The sequence below is a fragment of the Felis catus genome, chromosome E3 (assembly GCF_018350175.1).
Source record: "Felis catus isolate Fca126 chromosome E3, F.catus_Fca126_mat1.0, whole genome shotgun sequence".
Classification (NCBI taxonomy): Eukaryota; Metazoa; Chordata; class Mammalia; order Carnivora; family Felidae; genus Felis; species Felis catus.
Genome location: NC_058383.1, coordinates 15,905,987 through 15,923,783, shown reverse-complemented (window position 1 = coordinate 15,923,783; position 17,797 = coordinate 15,905,987). Strand labels below are relative to the sequence as shown.

The 17,797-nt window shown below is 39.6% G+C and overlaps 1 protein-coding gene across 8 annotated transcripts in view; it reads left to right on the top strand.

Moving 5' to 3' along the window:
- The window catches only part of CRCP (CGRP receptor component), a 46,933-nt gene that overhangs the window by 19,244 nt on the left and 9,892 nt on the right, over nucleotides 1-17,797 (top strand). The window contains exon 4 of one of the 8 annotated variants that reach the window (XM_045047530.1): nucleotides 5,038-5,134. The exons of 6 other annotated variants lie outside the window; for them this stretch is intronic. In XM_045047530.1, the coding sequence (XP_044903465.1) occupies nucleotides 5,055-5,134 (80 nt within the window). In that variant the 5' untranslated portion in view covers nucleotides 5,038-5,054. Of the gene's footprint in view, nucleotides 1-5,037; nucleotides 5,135-14,952; nucleotides 15,223-17,797 lie in introns of all 8 variants that reach the window. One more of the 8 variants, XR_006590973.1, reaches the window with a different exon arrangement.

Sequence of the window (17,797 nt, the reverse complement as noted above, 5' to 3'; positions counted from 1 at the left end):
CAGGAGTTTTTAATCTTACAAAACTGGAACTCTGTACCAATTAAATAACTCCCATTTCTTCCTCACCCCAGCCCCTGACAATCACTGTTCCATTTTCTGTTTGTATTCTTTTTCAAGATTATTTGGATTGTTTAGGGTCCCTTGGGATTTCCATATGGCTTTTTCTATTTCTGCAAAAAATGTTATTGGGATTTTGATAGGGCTTATGTTGAATCTGTAGGTTGTTTTTGGATAGTATTGACATCTTAACAGTGTAAAGTTTTGCAGTCCACAAACATGGGATTTCTTTCTGTTTATGTCTTCTTTAAATCTTTCAGCAATATTTTATAGTCTTCAGTATACAAATCTTTTACCTCCTTGGTTAAGTTTATCCCTAATTATTTAATTTTTTTCAGTGCTGTTGTAAATGGAGTTGTTTCTTAATTTCTTTTTCAGATTGTTCATTATCAGTATATAGAAACACAACTGGTTTTCATGTGTTGATTTTTGTATCCTGTAACTTTGCTGAAATTGTTTATCAGTTCTAACAGTTTTTTGTTGCATCTTTAGGCTTTTCCACCTATATCATAGTGTTGTTGTCTGTGAACAGAGATAATTTTACTTCTTTTTCAGTTTGCATGCTTTTGTGTCTTTTTCTTGTTTAATTACTCTGGCTAGGACTTCCAGTACTATGTTGAATAGAAGTGGTGAAATCAGGGACGCCTGGGTGGCTCAGTTGGTTAAGCGTCTGACTCTCTTTCGGTTCAAGTCGTGATCTCATGGTTCGTGAGATTAAGCCCTATGTCAGGCTCTGCACTGATTGCCTGAAGCCTTCTTGGGATATTCTCCCTCTCCCTCTCCCTCTCCCTCTCCCTCCCTCCCTCCCTGCCTCCCACCCTCTGTCTTTCTCTCTCTCTCTCTTTCAAAATAAATAAACTTCAAAAAAAAAAAGTGTGAAAGCAGTCATCCTTGTCATCTTCCTAATCTTAAGAGAAAAAACTTTCAAACCCTTGCACCATTGAATAGATGTTACCTGTGGGTTTTTTGTATGTGGTCTTTGTTATGTTGACGTAGTTTCCTTCTATTCCAAGTTTGCTGAATATTTTTATCATGCAAGGGTATTGAATTGTGCCACATGCTTTTTCTGCAACAACTCAGCTGATTAGGTGGGTTTTTTTCCTTCAGTTTTTAGTGTGATACATTACACTGATGGATTTTCACGTGTTGAGCAGTTCTTGCATTCCATGAATTAATCCCACTTGGTCATTGTGTGTAATTCCTTAATATGCTGGTTGGGTTAATATACTGTTGAGGATTTTGCACTAACTTAAGAGATACTGGTCTATAGTTTTCTTGTGGTGTCTTTATCTGGCTTTAGTATCAGGGCAGTCTTGGCCTTATAAAATAGAAAGTGTTCCGCCTGCTTTAATATTTTAGAGGAGTTAGAAGATTTGGTGGGGTTTTTTTTGTTGTTTATTTTTTTAATATTTGACACACTGTATTCTTTATTTATTTTAAGTAGGTTCCACGCCCAATGAGGGGCTTGAACTCACGACCCTGAGATCAAGGGTTGCATGCTGTACCAACTGAGGCAGCCAGGTGCCCCTGAGAAGATTTGGTGGTAATTCTTGGTTAAATGTTAGCTAGAATTCACCTGTGAAACCCATCTTGTCCTGGACCTTTCTTTATTTGAGGTTTTAGATTATTCATTAAATCTCCCTACTACTTATAGGTCTGTTGAGATTTTTTATTTCTTCATCGAGTCTTGGTAAGTTGTGTCTAGGACCATATGTATGTATTTTTGAGGGAAGATTATTTACTTGTTACCCAAAGTCATTCTTGTTCTTTGATGTATTATAAGCTTTAAGCTTAGAAGCTTGTAATGTTTGTGGGCGGGTGGGGGGGGGGAGAGTATCAGAGAAGATCTTCCTTATTAAAAGCCAGTATGAATTATATCGGATGAACCAGGGAAGTTTCACGTCTCTACCTTACATTCCATTTATTGAGTCCATTTAATGTTTGTTCATTTAACACTCTCATTTAATTGTAATTTTCAAAGCAGCCCAATGGACTGCTGTTACTGTATAGACTCTACTGCAGATGGGGATATTTGAGTTCGTTATTTCAGCTTTCTAGTTGAACTTTGTCCTTTTTGGCTGTCTTTGCTTTTGGTTCCTGAATGATAAAGTACTGTTGTTATTCTACCTGTTATGATGAAATCACTTCATTCCGACTGATCTAAGTAAATCAGTCTGTCACCTCTTTGAGTTCTCATTTTTTTCTCCAAACTCTTTTAGTGGGGAGGCCAAAATGCAAGAAAGTAGACTTTGTGAGAGCACCTAACGATGTAGTCAGTTGAAATTATTCCTTTAGTCTAAATGCTTTTTGGCCATTACAACCTTTAATATTGATAAAACAGATTTGAAGCAGGTTGTGTTTACAATGAAAAGAGCAGAAGCTGAATCCTCACTGGTGTTGTGGCTTTATTGCCTGCCGTTGGTACACAAATATTATGGTTAATATTTGTGGTGTTTGAAGTAGTCAGGGGTGCCTGGCCTTTTTTGGTAGCTGAAAATTATTTTAAGAAATACACAAAATCAGGGGGCCTGGGTAGCTAAGTCAGTTGAGCGGCCAACTCTTGGTTTCGGCTTGGGTCATGATCTCATGGTTTGTGAGTTCAAGCCCCACCTTGGGCTTTGTGCTGATAGTGCGGAGCCTGCTTGGGATTCTCTCCCCTTCTCTCTGCCCCTTCCCTGCTCCTTATGCTCTCTCTGTGTCTCTCTCAAAATAAACTTAAAAAAAAAAAGTATTCATAACCAGATGGTTCAGAAATTGGAGTTTAGCTCTGAGAATAGACTAACTTCCAATGGAAATGTTTCTATAGAATATGAGGGAAAGGGAAGGTGAGAAGACAAAGTCTAAGTGTAGGAAAAGTAAGGCTTTGGCTATTTTATATAAACTGCCTCACTTAATCCTGACAGCCAACTCAGTGTTTTACAGATTAGTGGGCTGAGGTTGAGATAAGTTACATATGTGCCCCAGATCAGTCACAGAGTAAGTGGTACAGCTTACCTAAAGTTTCATGTTGTTTTTCTGAGAAAGCTAGTTAAGTGTGTGTATAAAGATAGTAGACCCAGTGAGCCCTGTGGTTGTCCTTGTTTGGGTGTTGAGAAGGAACTTTATCTTCTGGGGAAAAATAACATAGCTACTCTTCCAACAGCCGGTCAAGAAAATATTTCACTCCCAGAAATTTTAGAGTAACACTGGATTCTTATAAGTATTTATTTTCAAATGATTTATCTTGTCATTAATATATAAGCAATTCATGTGTATGGCAGATCAGTTTCATCACCCCCAGAAATTATCTCATTATGTCTTTTGTAATTAATGCCTTTCCCTGTGCCCAGTGCTTGGCAGCTGATCTGTTTTTTTTCCTATGAGTTTGCCCTTTCCAGAAATCATGTAAATGAAATAATACAGTATATAGCCTTTTGAGTGTGTCTTCCTACATTTGCATACTGCATTTGTGCTTTATCCACATTGTTGTGCATTTATTCCGTTTTATTGCTAAGTAGTATTCCAGTGTATGGATATACTGCAGTTTGTTTATTCACTAATCAATTGAAAGACATTTGAGATGTTTCCAGTTTTTGGCAATTATGCAGCTACTGTAAACACACCATCTGTGTTTTTGTGTGAGAATAAGTTTAACTCTAAGAAACTGCCAAACTCTTTTCTAAAGTGACTGCACTATTCTGCATGCTCTGTAGCCAATGTAAGAGAGTTCCACGAGTACTTGGTATTTTTAGTAATTTTTAGTTTAGCTGTTTATATTGGTTTGAAGGGGTATCTCATTGTGGTTTAATTACATTTTCTTGGTAATGAATGAGTGTTTTATTTCACATATCTTGGATGAAATGTCTATTTAAATATTTTGCCCATTATTTTGTTTTTATTACATAAGTTTGACAGTTCTTTGTATATTCTGGATGTAAGTCTTTTGTTCGTATGTAATTTGCAGATATTCTGTCCAATTTGTGGTTTGTCTTTTCATTCTCTTAACACTATCTCAGAACACAAGGTTTTGATGGAGTCAAATTTATCTATTCTTTCTTCTCTTATGCATCCTGCCTTTATGTTTTGTGTAAAAACTGCCATATCCAGGGTTACAAAGATTTTTCTCTTGTGTTTTCTTCTAGAAATGATCCATTTGAGTTGATTTTGAGGGTATGTTGTGAGATACGGGTTGAGATTCAGTGTGTGTGTGTGTGTGTGTGTGTGTGTGTGCGCCTGCGCCTGCAAATTTCAGTGTTTCAATAACATTTGTTGAAAAGACCACCCTTTCTTTGTTGAATTGCCTTTGCAGTTTTGTAAGTCATCTGTTGATTCTGTCACTTCATTCTGTAATCTGTTCCATTGATCTATGTGTCTATTCTTTTGCCAGTGTCACACTGTCTTAATCACTGAAGCTTTGTAGTAAGTGTTGAATTCAAATAGTGTAAGTTCTTCAACTTCGTTCTTTTCAAAATTGTTTTGGCTTTTCTGGTTCCTTTGCCTTTTTATATAAATTTTCAAATCATCTTACTGATATCTAGAACAGATCCTGCTGAGATTCTGATTGGGATTGTATTACATGTATATATCAGTTTTGAGGGAGAATTGATATGAATATTGAGTCTTCCAATCCATGAAAACAGTGTATCTCTCCATTTATTTAGGAGTTTAATTTCTTCCATCGCTGTTTTTGTGGTTCAGCATACAGGTTCTGCACAGTTTATTAGATTATACCTATGTATTTAATAATTTTTGGTGCTATTTTAAATAACACTGACTTCTAGATGTTCATTGCTAATGTAGAGAAATACACCTGATTTGTCTGTATTGATCTTATGCTGTACAACCTTGCTAAATCCATTTACTAATACCAGGGGCTTTTTTATTTTTTAGCACGTTCCTTGTGATTGTTCTATGTAGACAATCATGGTATTTGTGGATACAGACTTTTATTTTTTTCAAATCTTTTGTCTATTTCTTTTTCCTGTCTCATGCTCTGGCTAGGACCATTATGTTGATGTATGATGTTGGACAAGAGTGATAAGAGCAGACATCCCTACCTTGTTCCTGATGTTATGGGAAGGCTTTCAGTTATTTACCAGTAAGTATGTTAGCTTAGGTTTTTCATGGATGCTCTTTACCAGGTGTAGGAAGTTCAGTTTGGTTAGATTTTTATCATGACTGGATATTGAATTTTGTCAGTTGCTTTTTCTGTGTCTGTTGAGGTGTTCATATGGTTCTTGTTCCTTAGTCTTTAAAAATCTGTCTTTTTGCTTTTTGGCTATATCTTTTCATATATTTTGCTGTAGGGATAGCAATCTATATACCTATTCGTTTACAGTCAGGATAAAGTTAGTATTTTATCACTGTCAGTAAACTATATGTAAGACTCTTAACTTCTCCCTTTTATGTTGTATTTATTATATCTACATCACTGAAATTAGTATTTAGCTGTGTTTCAACATTTGCTTTATATACTTTTACATATTTTAAAGAATTTAGGAGGATAAAATAGTCTTTTATGTTTACCCAGAATTTTACCATTTATTTTGCTCTTTATTCATTTCTTCTTTTTTTTTTTTTTTTTTTAATGTCTGTTTTTGAGAGAGAGAGCACATGACAGGGGAGGAGCAGAGAGAGAAGGGGACAGAGAATCTGAAAGCGGCCTCTGTGCTGAGCTGTCAACACAGAGCCTGACACAGGCTTGAACTCACAAACCGTGAGATCATGACCTGAGCCCAAGTCAGACACCTAACCTACTGAGCCACCCAGGCACCCCATTCTTCATTCATTTCTGAAGTTCCATGTTTATTTCTCATCATTTACTTCAGCTTGAAGAACTTCCATTAACATTTCTTTTAGAACAAATCTGCTGCTACGAATTTTCTTAGTTTTCTTTCAATTGAGAATGTTATTTTCTTTCATTCCTGAAGGATAGTGTCATAGGTTAATTGGTCTTTTAGCACTTTAAAGATGTTATTTCAGTCTAACTATCACGATTTCTGATGAGTAATCTGTGGTCACGCAATGTGTAATGTGTTACTTTCCTCTAGCTGCTTTTAGTATTTTTTCTTTTCTCTGGTCTTCAAAAATCTGATTTTGATTTTTTTTTTTTAAGTTTATCTTTGCTGAGCTTCTTGATTACATAAATTTTTGTTTCTTACCAAATTTGTAAGGCTTTGAACCATTATTTTGAAATATTTTTTTCTACCCCAGTCTCTTTCTCTTTTCTTTCTGGAACTCCAAAGACAACTGTTAGAACTTTAATAATGGTTCTATGGGTTCCCAAGGCTCTGTTCTTTTTTTTTTTTTTTTTTTATGTTTATTTATTTTTGAGAGAGACAGAGTGTGAGTGGGGGAGGAGCAGAGAGAAAGGGAGACGCAGAATCCGAAGCAGGCTCCAGGCTCTCCACTGTCAGCACAGAGCCCAACGCAGGGGTTGAACTCACGAATGGTGAGATCATGACCTGAGCTCAATTTGGATGTTCAATCGACCGAGCCACCCAGGTGCCCCACAAACTTTTTATTATTTTCCAAATAATTTATATGCTTGTCACTCTTAGCTCCTTAAGTGGAGTATGTCCAACCCTGTTGACACAAAAAGCTCTCGACAACAAAATGCAAATAGGGGATCAGGACTGGGGAGAAAGAAAATGATATATTGCTTTTCCTCTAGATCTACTTTGATTGTCACTTGCAGTTTCAGCTCCACTGCACCTTGTCACATGACTGTATTTTCTTCTAATCCATGACTTGATCAGTAAAGACCACAGAGCAGCCCCATTCAGGGGAACCTTCTGCAGTGATAGAAATATACCTCTGGTCTGTCCTATACAGTAGCTTTTAGCCACTTGTAGCTGTTGGTCATTGGAAATGTGGCTTGTGCAAAGGAGGAACTGCATTTGTAGAGTCATTTAATTTTAATTAAATGTAGATATGAGTAGCTGTGTGTAGGCGGTGGCTGACATTATAGCAGGATTCTCTCACAGAGAGTCGTGACACCAAGGCTTTTCTTTCCAGGAAGCAACTTTATTCCTGCCAGCACTGCTCAGTTGGGTTCGTACCCGAAGAACTGAGCCCCACGTGGCGTAGTTTTTTTTATATATTTTTTACTTCTTTGTCTCCCATATATGGTAACACACAAACATGCAGTCTGATTAAGTGGTCTGATGTTACAAGGTCGTAGGGGATGGTGTCACGTACACGTATAGCCAGGTTGCCTTGAGGTTTTTATCCTTTCCTTAGGGAGGGACCCTGCCACATTCCCCCTTTTGATGCTGTTTTGGGTCAAAGAGCATCATCTTGGTTTAGAGGCTTATATTTTTATAACATCATTACATGAGTGGCTATCTTTTTTTTTTAATCATGGCCTTAGTGAGGCTGGAGAAAGAACGTACTACCAGGGGAGCTAATAAGCAAGGTAGGATTAAGCAACCTCCCAGAATTAGGAGGATAATTTTTTTTTTTAATTTTTTTTTTCAACGTTTATTTATTTTTGGGACAGAGAGAGACAGAGCATGAACGGGGGAGGGGCAGAGAGAGAGGGAGACACAGAATCGGAAACAGGCTCCAGGCTCTGAGCCATCAGCCCAGAGCCCGACGCGGGGCTCGAACTCCCGGACCGCGAGATCGTGACCTGGCTGAAGTCGGCCGCTCAACCGACTGCGCCACCCAGGCGCCCCTAGGAGGATAATTTTTATGAGAGTTTTGAATCCCCCAAAAGTTGAAAACCATTTTCCAAATAACTCCCTGGGGTTTAACCGTTTCAGGTCTGGATGGGGACATGAACAATTCTTTTTATTTGATTTGTGATCTCTTTTATGAATTTCATTTTCCTTATTTCTCTGTAGGCAGCAGTTGCGTAGGTTAAACTTTTTACAAACTTTTCCGTCAGAAGCAAGCAGGTAATCTAAGGCCAAGAGATTATGATAGATAGGGCATTGTGTATTTTGGCTTGCTACTTGTCTCGTAAGTTAAGAGCTCTGGCAGTTTTATTGGTTATAATTTTTATAACTGCTTGTAGTCTAATTATGCAGTTTAGCATGTAAATGGGAGTGTGGTAGCCCAAGGACCCATCCTCTGCCCGGGTGGCATGACCACAATACTGGATTATACGCTCAGGAGGCCATTTACTGTCTTTTTAATTGCCAATTTGTAAGGCATGCTGCTTTTTTTGGAGTCTCGCTGTCCCCATACACTTGGACTTCCAAATGTTTTTCTCTGGCAAGTGGGAGCAGGAAGAAAGATGGATGAATAGTTTCCAGCACACATGACCATGACCAGCCTGAGGGAAGTACCATATAGGCTGTCCTTTCACATATCTAGTATAGTCCACCTGGAGTTTGCCATTTGATGGCTGCGTTGACACTGTCCCAGGTCTCTCAGAGATGAGAGAAGTTAGACAAGGGGTGGGGATCTGTCTTAAGGTGATCTGGAGTCCCCCACCATGGGGTTTTCTGGCCAGTTGAGTTATAAAATCTTTGGCATAGGCATGTTAAGTTTTTAACAGAGATGACGATGAACTTTTTCCCCACCAGGCAAGACAGTTTTTCCCAATAATTGAGCTTTTGAGGAGCCAAACCCTGGTAGTAGGACTGGGGTATTTTGTTTTACTATAAGATTGGTGGGGATCTAAATTTTCTAGTCTCTTATGGCCATTGTTTCCCCATGTTGGTACCAACGAAGTATCCTATCCACAAAAGGAAGGTGAGTGCTAACAGAAAACTCTCACCACATTTTTAGCTGGCTGGAGCAGCCTTGGCCAATCCTATGGCAAAGAGTAGAGCAAGGTGCCAGGGAAAGCTGCCTTGCCCATGCTCTGATGTTCGTATCTCCAATGGCAAAAGAGGTAGAAACACGTGTCTCCGAATCCCGGGCGTGAGCCTCCAAGTAATGGAGAAGGATTCTTGCACAGAGAGTTGTGACACCGAGGCTTTTCTTTCCAGGAACCAACTTTATTCCTGTCGGCACCACCCAGTTGGGTTCATACCCGAATAACTGAGCCCTAAACGCCATGTGGTATGGTTGTTTTAATATATTTTTTACTTCTTTGTCTCCCATATATGGTAACAGACAAACATGCAGTCTGATTAAGTGGTCTGATGGTACAAGGTCATGAGGGATGTTGTCACGTACGCATATAGCCAGGTTGCCTTGAGGTTTTTTTTTCTTTCCTTAGGGAGGGGACCCTACCACAGCATGTTGGGCAGTGCCATTTTATAATACCTCCTTTTAATTGACTTCATCTCACAGCCATAGACAAAATTCAGTGTCCTTTACAAGTCCTTTGCTGAATGATTCTGAAGCTTGATACATTGAACTTTTCCTGGGGGAAAAGCGGAAAGGCCATCCTCCGATTCGGATCTCCTCTTATGCCACCTATATTCTCTCCAACCATCCTTTAGTGGCTGAGGGTGCTTCTGGCAGCATTTCAACTCTTGTGTCATCAGGCCTTGTCTTTGAAACCTCAGAACTGAGAATCTGGTTTGCTGGATTCCCAGAAATGTCTTTCCCATCAGAGCAGCCATTTTAACCGAAATGAGTCCATTGACTGGATTCTTATTGAGAGGTGAGAGAGTCTGAGAATTTGGTGCCAAACACCTTTAGAAATTATGAAACCAGTGTCTTCCAAGTGTGATACATGTAATGCCATGGTGAGGGAGATGATTTTAGGTGGTACAATAATATAGTTTGATGTACTATTTTAATTTCATTAGTTAAACTTAGTTTAATGTGTACTTTTAAATTAATATTTGCATGGTATATCATTCTCTATTTCCTTCATATTTTATGATGGTACTTATACTCAATGATGCAGTCTGGGAAATGGCATGGGGAAAATAGATCACTTCCCCCCTCCACCTCCCCGCTTCCCGCCCAATTTTTTGTTGTGGTAAAATACACATAACATAAAATTTACCATTTCAACCATTTTTAGATGTGCAGTTTGGTGTATTAAATACATTCATAATATTGTGTAGCCATCACCACCATCAATCTTCATAACTCTTTTCATCTTGCAAAACTGAAATGCTATACCCATTAGACAGTAACTCCTGATTCCCCCAACCTCCTGCCTCAACCACTGGTTTAACATCCTAAAATTATAACACTTTAATTTGAGTTTATACTAGTTTAACTTCAATAACATACAAAAATTCTGCTCCTTCCCCATCCTTTTCAGTTGCTGATATAACAGAATCACATCTTTGTACATTATATGCCCCAAACATAAACTCATAAGTATTTTAAATCATCTTGAATTTTGTAGAAAGCAAAAAGTGTAGTTACAAACTGCTGTTACCATAATACTAGCTTTTATAATTGTCCATGTGTTTACCTTTATGAGGTTCTTTCATTGTTAATGCAGCTTTGATTTACTGTGTAGCCTTTCACTTCATACTGCACAACATTGTTGAGTGATTCTTCCAGGGTAAGTCTGGTTTACTTAGCATTTGTTTCACAGGAAATGTCTTAATTGTTTCTTCAGTTTTGAAGGATAGTTTTTCTGGATATAGGATTCTTACTCGAGAGTTCTTTTTGTTTTAGCACTTGGAATATTTTGGCCCACTGCCTCCTGGCCTTCAAAGTTTCTGATGAGAAATCAGCCCTCTCTGGCTTCAGGAAGCTGTATGCAAGCTGCTGCAGGAACGCAGATGCAGCCATTCCAGTAGAATTGGAGGATGGGTAGCTGGCACTGTGCCAAGGTCTGAAATCGACCAAAATTAAGTTTACTTTCCAAGCCTTAGCCTGGAAGTTGTAAGCTTTAACGGGCTCCAGAATTCCAAAATAGTTACATCAGACAGATCCTACCAGTACAGGTGTTGTCTAGATGGGGAGACAGATTCCTGGTACCTTCTTAGAATCATCTCTGTTCTTTTTCTTTTTTTCTTTTTTTTTTTTTTTAATTGAGGCTTTATATTTTTACATCACTTTTAGGTTAACAGCAAAATTAAGGGGAGATACAGAGATTTCCCATATACCCCTTCCTCAACAGGTGCATAGCCTCCCTCCCATTATCAACATCCCCCATCAGATTGGTAAATATGTTACAATCGATGAACCTCCATTGACACATCAATATCACCTAAAGTCCATAGTTTACATTGGGGTTCACTCTAAGAGTTACACATTCTGTGTGTTTGGACAAATGTATAATGACTTGTATCCACTGTTGCAGTGTCATATAGAGTGTTTTCATTGACCTAGAAATCCCCTGTGCTCCACCTATTAATCCCTCCCTCCCCACACATAACCCCTGGTAACCACTGTTCTTTTTACTGTCTCCGTAGTTTTGCTTTCAGAATGTCATGTAGTTGGAATCATACAGTATATAGTTTTTTTCAGATTGTCTTCTTTCACTTAGTAACATGCATTTTAAACTTCCTTCATGTCTTTTTATGGTTTCAAAGCTCATTTCTCTATAGCAGTGAATAATATTCCATTGTCTGAATGTACCACAGTTTGTGTATCCATTACCCACTAAAAGGCATCTTGGTTGCTTCCAAGTTTGGGCAGTTATCCAAAAATCCTGGTATAAACATTTGTGTGCAGAGTTTTTTGCCGATGCAAGTTTTCAGCTCCTTTGGGTAAATACCAAGGAATGCAGTGGATTGATGGTAAGACTATGGCTAACCAAGACTGTCTTCCAAAATGGCTGTATCTTCATCCTCACCATCAATGAAAGAGTTTCTCTTGGCTCCAGTTCTCACCAGCATTTGATTGTTAGTGTTATGTTAGTGTTCTGGTGATGTTAGTGTTCTGGATTTTGGCCATTCTAATTAGATGTGTAACGTCTCATTTTAACTTGCATTTCCTTAATGACATAATGTGGAGCATCTTTTTGCATGCTTCTTTGCCATCTCTGAATCTTTTTAATGAGGTATTTTGTTCAGGTCTTAGCCATTTTTCAATTGGATTTTCTTATTGTTAAGTTTTAAGAATTTGTTGTATGTTTTGGACATCAGTACTTTATCCTGTCTTTTGTAAATATTTTCTCCTAGTCTGTGGTTTGTTTTCTCATTTTTCTGATGTTGTGTTTCACAGAGCGAATGTTTTTATTTAATTTTAATGAAGTCCAGTTTATTAATTATTTCTTTCATGGATCATGCCTTTGGTGTTTTAGCTGAAAAGTCATCACCAAATTCAAGATCATCTAGGTTTTTTGCTGCGTTATCTTCTAGGACTGTTTATAGTTTTGCATTTTACATTTAGATCTAGTTGTCTATAGACCGTTTTTGTCTAGCTGGTGGAGAGGCAGATTCCTGGTTCTTCCCGCTCTGCCATTTTCCCCGAATCCTCTCTGTTCAGTTTCTTTTTTTCCTTTCCCTCCCCCTCTTTGTTGTTCAAACAAGATACTTCATACTGATCTAAGTTCACAGACTCTTGTGTCATCTCCATTTTGTTACTAAGCCCCGCCAGCAAATTTTTTATTTCATGCATTATGTTTTTTAGTTCTAAAATTTCCGTTTGTTTATTATTTATAATTTTTGTCTCCTGAGGACTTCTAATATTCCATTTATTTTAAGAATATTATTATAATAGTTACTTTAAAGTCTTTGATAATTCCAGTGTATGGGTTATTATAGGTTTGGTATCTGTTGATTATCTTTTCCCTTGAGAATGAGTTGTATTTTCTTCTCATTGAGGTAATTTTCTATTATATCCTGGACTTTTTGAATATCATATTGTTTAGACTCTGGGTCCTGTTAAAAGCCTCTGGGTAATGTTGCTTTTTTGTTGTTGTTTCTTTTAGCAGTCCATCAACCCAGTTAGGTTCACACCTCAAGTCTCTTGCCTTCATGGGTGAGGATTTCAGTGTCAGTTTAGTTTTTAAAACCTTTGATCTGCTGCTTTAGATCTTTTTTGCAAATGAGACGAGTGGTGGTTTAACTTGTTCACTCCTCGGTGAAGAGCTGAGGCTGAACCTAGGGTTTGTGCTGATGAATGTTCAAACTTAGGAGAATCCCCTTCTCTAGGTCACTTCTCTGGCATTGCCACCATACTCTCTGACCTACTTGAGCCCCCTCTTTTGGTTCTCTGGCCACAGTACTGGATTTCTCTCAAAGTTTTAGCTGCCCACATACAGTTGTTACTGGTGTTACTTTTGGGGCAAAGCAGGAAGAAATAAAGAGAGGAAGAGAAATAAAGAGATAAAGAAATAAAGAGAGGAAGAAATAAAGAAATAAAGAGGGGGAGATATTAGTTGGCACTCTGGACCATTGGGACTCTCCTCCTGGCTACCTTCGCTGCCAGGCCTCCCTGAGGAGTTGCCCTTGTGTTGTGAATTTCAGATTACTAGGTTGCAGGGGCCCCTTTTTCCAGTCTTATGGCTGGAAAGATGGAATTTCTCTTGGAGTTTCAGCTGCTTGTGGAGCTACTGCCATAGTTCTGAGGATCAAGGCTGTGAGAGAAAAGAGAAAACAAAGCGGAAGAAACTCACATCCACCCGCCACACCAGCTAGCCCTTCAAGTTTTGTTTCTCTACCTGGCCCACCTACTTCTGTATACTTTTCAGAGTTCTTAGGTTATTCCTTTTGTAGTCTGTCCTGTTTTTTTTTTCTTTTTCTTTTTCATTTTTTGTTATGATCAGAAAGATTGGCTTTAGTGGTCTCACTCTATCTTGTCTATAACACAAGTCCTGTTTATTGATTTTTAAGATCTCTTCTGAGCTGTTTATCTAGTCTGGTGTGTTGTTTCCCCATCCCTACATCTTTTCTGCCACAAAAATGTACCTGGCTACCATTTGAGATACCCATAAATGAGGTGCCTGGCTGGCTCAGTAGAGCATGTGCCTTTTGATCTCGGGGTCATGAATGCAAGAGTTGGGCATAGAGTTTAATCTTTAAAAAAAAGAAAAGAAAGAAACGCACAAATGGGAATTGTCTTGCAAGCTGATTCATGATTGGACATAATCTATGTAAATTTAAAACAGATTGTAATATTCGGAGAAGTGTCTTTTTTCCATTTGTGATTGCCTTTCATTAAATGGTTTATTACTGGGACAGATCATGTGCCAGGGTTTTTGCATAGGTTATCAATGACTGCAAGAAGCAAAAGCTGCAGGCAGTGTTGTTCTACAAAGAACCAGTAGAGGGGGCTGGCAGGCTTCTTTCTCTGTAGCTGGGGCTTGACTCCTGGAGACAGTAACCAACCATTGCAGCCCTTTGGCTTTCATTGGCCTCATTACTTGGGACTCAGAGGGTTGCTTGCCATATGCCGTGGAGACCTGGACTATCTTATGCTAGCCAGGGTGGTGTAAAACAAGAATCACATTTGTAACAGAAACTGCTTAAGTGCTTTTTAATCCTTACATCTGCATATTCTCTACTAGTAGAGTTTTTCTCTATTATTCTCTCAGGGAGAGGAGATTAAAGAGAATAGCCTTGAATTGTCAAGTTCTCATGGTCCAAAACTGAGCTTTATTAATTTAAATACCTCCACTACTAGAGTCCTTGGGGACATAGAAGGAACCATGTTTTATTTTACTTCATAGCTTTATTCAGCAAAATGATAGTAGTGAGACTCAACTTGAAGTCACTTTAAAACCAAGTCCTATGCTATTTTCTTTTTTTTTCTTTTTTAGTGTTTATTTTTGAGAGAGAGAAACAGTGCAAGTGGGGAGGGCAAGAGAGACAGGGAGACACAGAATCCGAAGCAGTCTTCGGGCACTGAGCTGTCAGCACAGAGCCTGATGCAGGGCTCAAACCCATGAACTGCGAGATCATGCCTTGAGCCAAAGTTGGACGCTTAACCGACTGAACCACCGAGGTGTCCTAAGTCCTATGTTGTTTTCTATAGCATGGTTACCTCACCCAAAGCATTTGGTTCCTTAATAATTTAATTTTTGCTTGAGGCATTTAGTTCTTTTTTAAATGTTTTTTTATTAAAAAAATTTTCTTTAATGTTTATTTTTGAAAGAGAGAGAGAGTGGGGGAGGGGCAGAGAGAAGAAGACACAGAATCTGAAGCAGGCTCTAGGCTCTGAGCTGTCAGCACAGAGCCCGACGTGGGACTCGAACTCATGGACCACGAGATCATGACCTGAGCCAGAGTTGGACGCTTAACTGACCGAGGCTCCCCGAAGCGCCTGGCTTGCAGCCCCAGGTCTCATCCTGAGATCCTCTCCCTAAGATGTACAGCTATGTCCGCCAGGAATAGAAGAACAACTTGCCATTGAGACTCAGCTTAGGTAGGTTTGTAAATAACTTTGAGTCCCTAAAAGGAACTCTTCTGTACACAGATTACTCTTGGTGTTTGGCAATATATTTGGGAAATGTACTTCTGGCCAGCAAAGCTCAGAGTAGATGGATGGGTTGTCAGGTTTCCCTAGTTTCTGGAGTTAGCTTGTCTGCTTTCAAAGCATGAAATCCTGCCCCAGGTCTTCCCAGTGATCAACAGTTTCACTTCTTCTGAAAGTCAGACCTGCCTTAGCTCTTTCTTTAATTATCCTCTACATACATCGATCTCATGGCAGCTTTGTCTCTGTTTTGGGGGATACAAAGATGAATGCAATATAAGGCATAGTAGGGATGACCCTCAGGTTTCTGGACTGGGTGTTTGGTTCTTTACCGAAGTGAAAAGTACAGAGAATGGAGCTGGTTTGTTGGGAAGGACAGACCACTTTGGGATGTGCGGAGCTTGAAATGTGTCTGAGGTATTTTAGTTGGAGACGTCTAGGTGGCATTTGGTTACAGAGATCTGGAGCTCAGATCACATAACGTGAGAACACGGACTTATTGGCTAAAGTCTATAGTAGGGGACACGATTATGAGGTTTGGATGAGGAACTCAGTAAGCGGTCAGGTGAAAAATGGCACCATGGAAATGTTACAGAAGAAAAAACCTAGAAAGAGATGAAGAAGGAATAGTCAGACATGAGAATCAGAAAAGAATGGTGTCGTGGAAGCTGCAGGGATAGATAATTTTAAGGAGGGAGTGATCAACCATGTTAGATATGGCAGAGACAAGGTCGGAGAAGCATCCCCTAGAGTTGTCAATATGGAGGTCATCAGGCCCTTTAGCAAGAACAGTTTTGGTGATCAGTTGGGACAGGAGCTAAAGTGCCATGAGTTGAAAAGTGAAGGGGAGAAAGTAGAGACAATAAAAACTGGCTTGGTGACGATGTGAGGGGGATGTTTGTAACCCCCATCCCTTCACACTGGAACCTGTAGTGAGTGTGGTTCTGTGGTTTTGCTCCTGCAGTGTTCAGCTCTTTGGATGTAGGAGCAGAGAACCCCACTTCTGCTTCACTGAGAAAATTATCCAAAATGAACTCCTTTCCCTTCAGATCCCCTCAAATTTGCTTTTTCTTTTCCACATTGCTGCGGTGTCAGTGGAACGTGAGCTCCTTTGCTGAGACTTTCAACTTTGTTTTTCCCTTTCACTCCTATAATTTTGGTCTCTCCTTATGCTAATCTCCTTAGCTGACAAACATGTTCTGGGGCCCCCCAGAACCTACCCTTCTCAGGCTGTAACTGCTTTTTTACTTCCACCTGTCAAGAGGTCATTTTGGTCTGTGATGTGGAGCAGAACCAGACCCGTGGCTGTTGTGAACAGCAGAGGTCAGTCTCTAACAGCCAGCTAATCTGTGCAGCCTCATGGGAATCGAGCGTGGCCTCAGACCTTGCGTTCTCCTCAGGCTACACCTGTAGTGATGCTTCATCTGACTACTCGGAGCTGTGTTGTTTGAGCTTTGTGCATCCAGGAGCTGCTGCAGTCCCCACTACGTCAGCTGCTTTTCCTGACCACACTGTGGCTTTTGGCCCTTTAGGTTCCACAGCCCCTGTGGCTTATTATCCGCTTGCTCCCATCTGTCTGCCTGATTCAACAGTGCCGGTGGAAGGAGCATATTTTGCAGGTACCAGATTCAGAGCTGGGGCTGCTGCTGGCAACATTCCTCCTCCACCCCCAGGATGCCTTCCCAGTGCTGCTCAGACTTCTTCATGGTGGCATAAATGGTGGCTCCAGCATCTGGTGAGGAACCAGTCCACTGCTATGCCAGGAAAGACAGCACAGATCATATGAACCTCATGTTTCACTTTAGACACATGTTGGGTGTCTTTCTGGTGCTCAAACTTTTGGGCACTTTTCAGATTCAATCAGAGAGCACTTAATGGTAGCGGTACCTCCGTGAAGCATTTTGATGTAGAGGAGGTAGCCATTCATAAAAAAACATGGGTAGAGCAGCCCTAAGGATCTTCCTTACATTCCTCTGGAGTTATACGGTATCATGCTGGTCTTTGCTTTTAGTAATGATACACCAAATTAGGTTTGCAGGGAACTTTCATCTTCCTGAGAATTAAAGTTGCCAAATTACTCTGATTGGTCTTTCGTCTCCTTTAAGTCTTTGATTTATACTACATGTTATAAACGAAACGTGTTAGTTGTCTGACTTTGCCTTTCCATCCTTTGCTCCACATCCCACCCTCAAACCTAGTCTTCCATTCCCTCCTGCCCATCTCCATTGAATCAGTGTTGTAGAACAGAAAGCCAGTCGGGCTAACTTCCTTCTCTCTCGCACATGTCACTTGCCATCTTTTAACTGGTCTTTCACAAGGATCCTCTGAAAAACCCTCTGTGCCCCAAGCACAGACTCCATTGCTTTTACTTTTGCATCTGCCTCTTGGACCCTCCTCATATGTTGTTTCATCAGACACAGACCAAATCTAAATTTGCTTTGGTGCCAGAAGAGCTGAGGTTCGTTTGAACAAAGAATATCAATACGAACTGTACTGAAAACAACAGTTCATTTAAAATCTGAGGGGC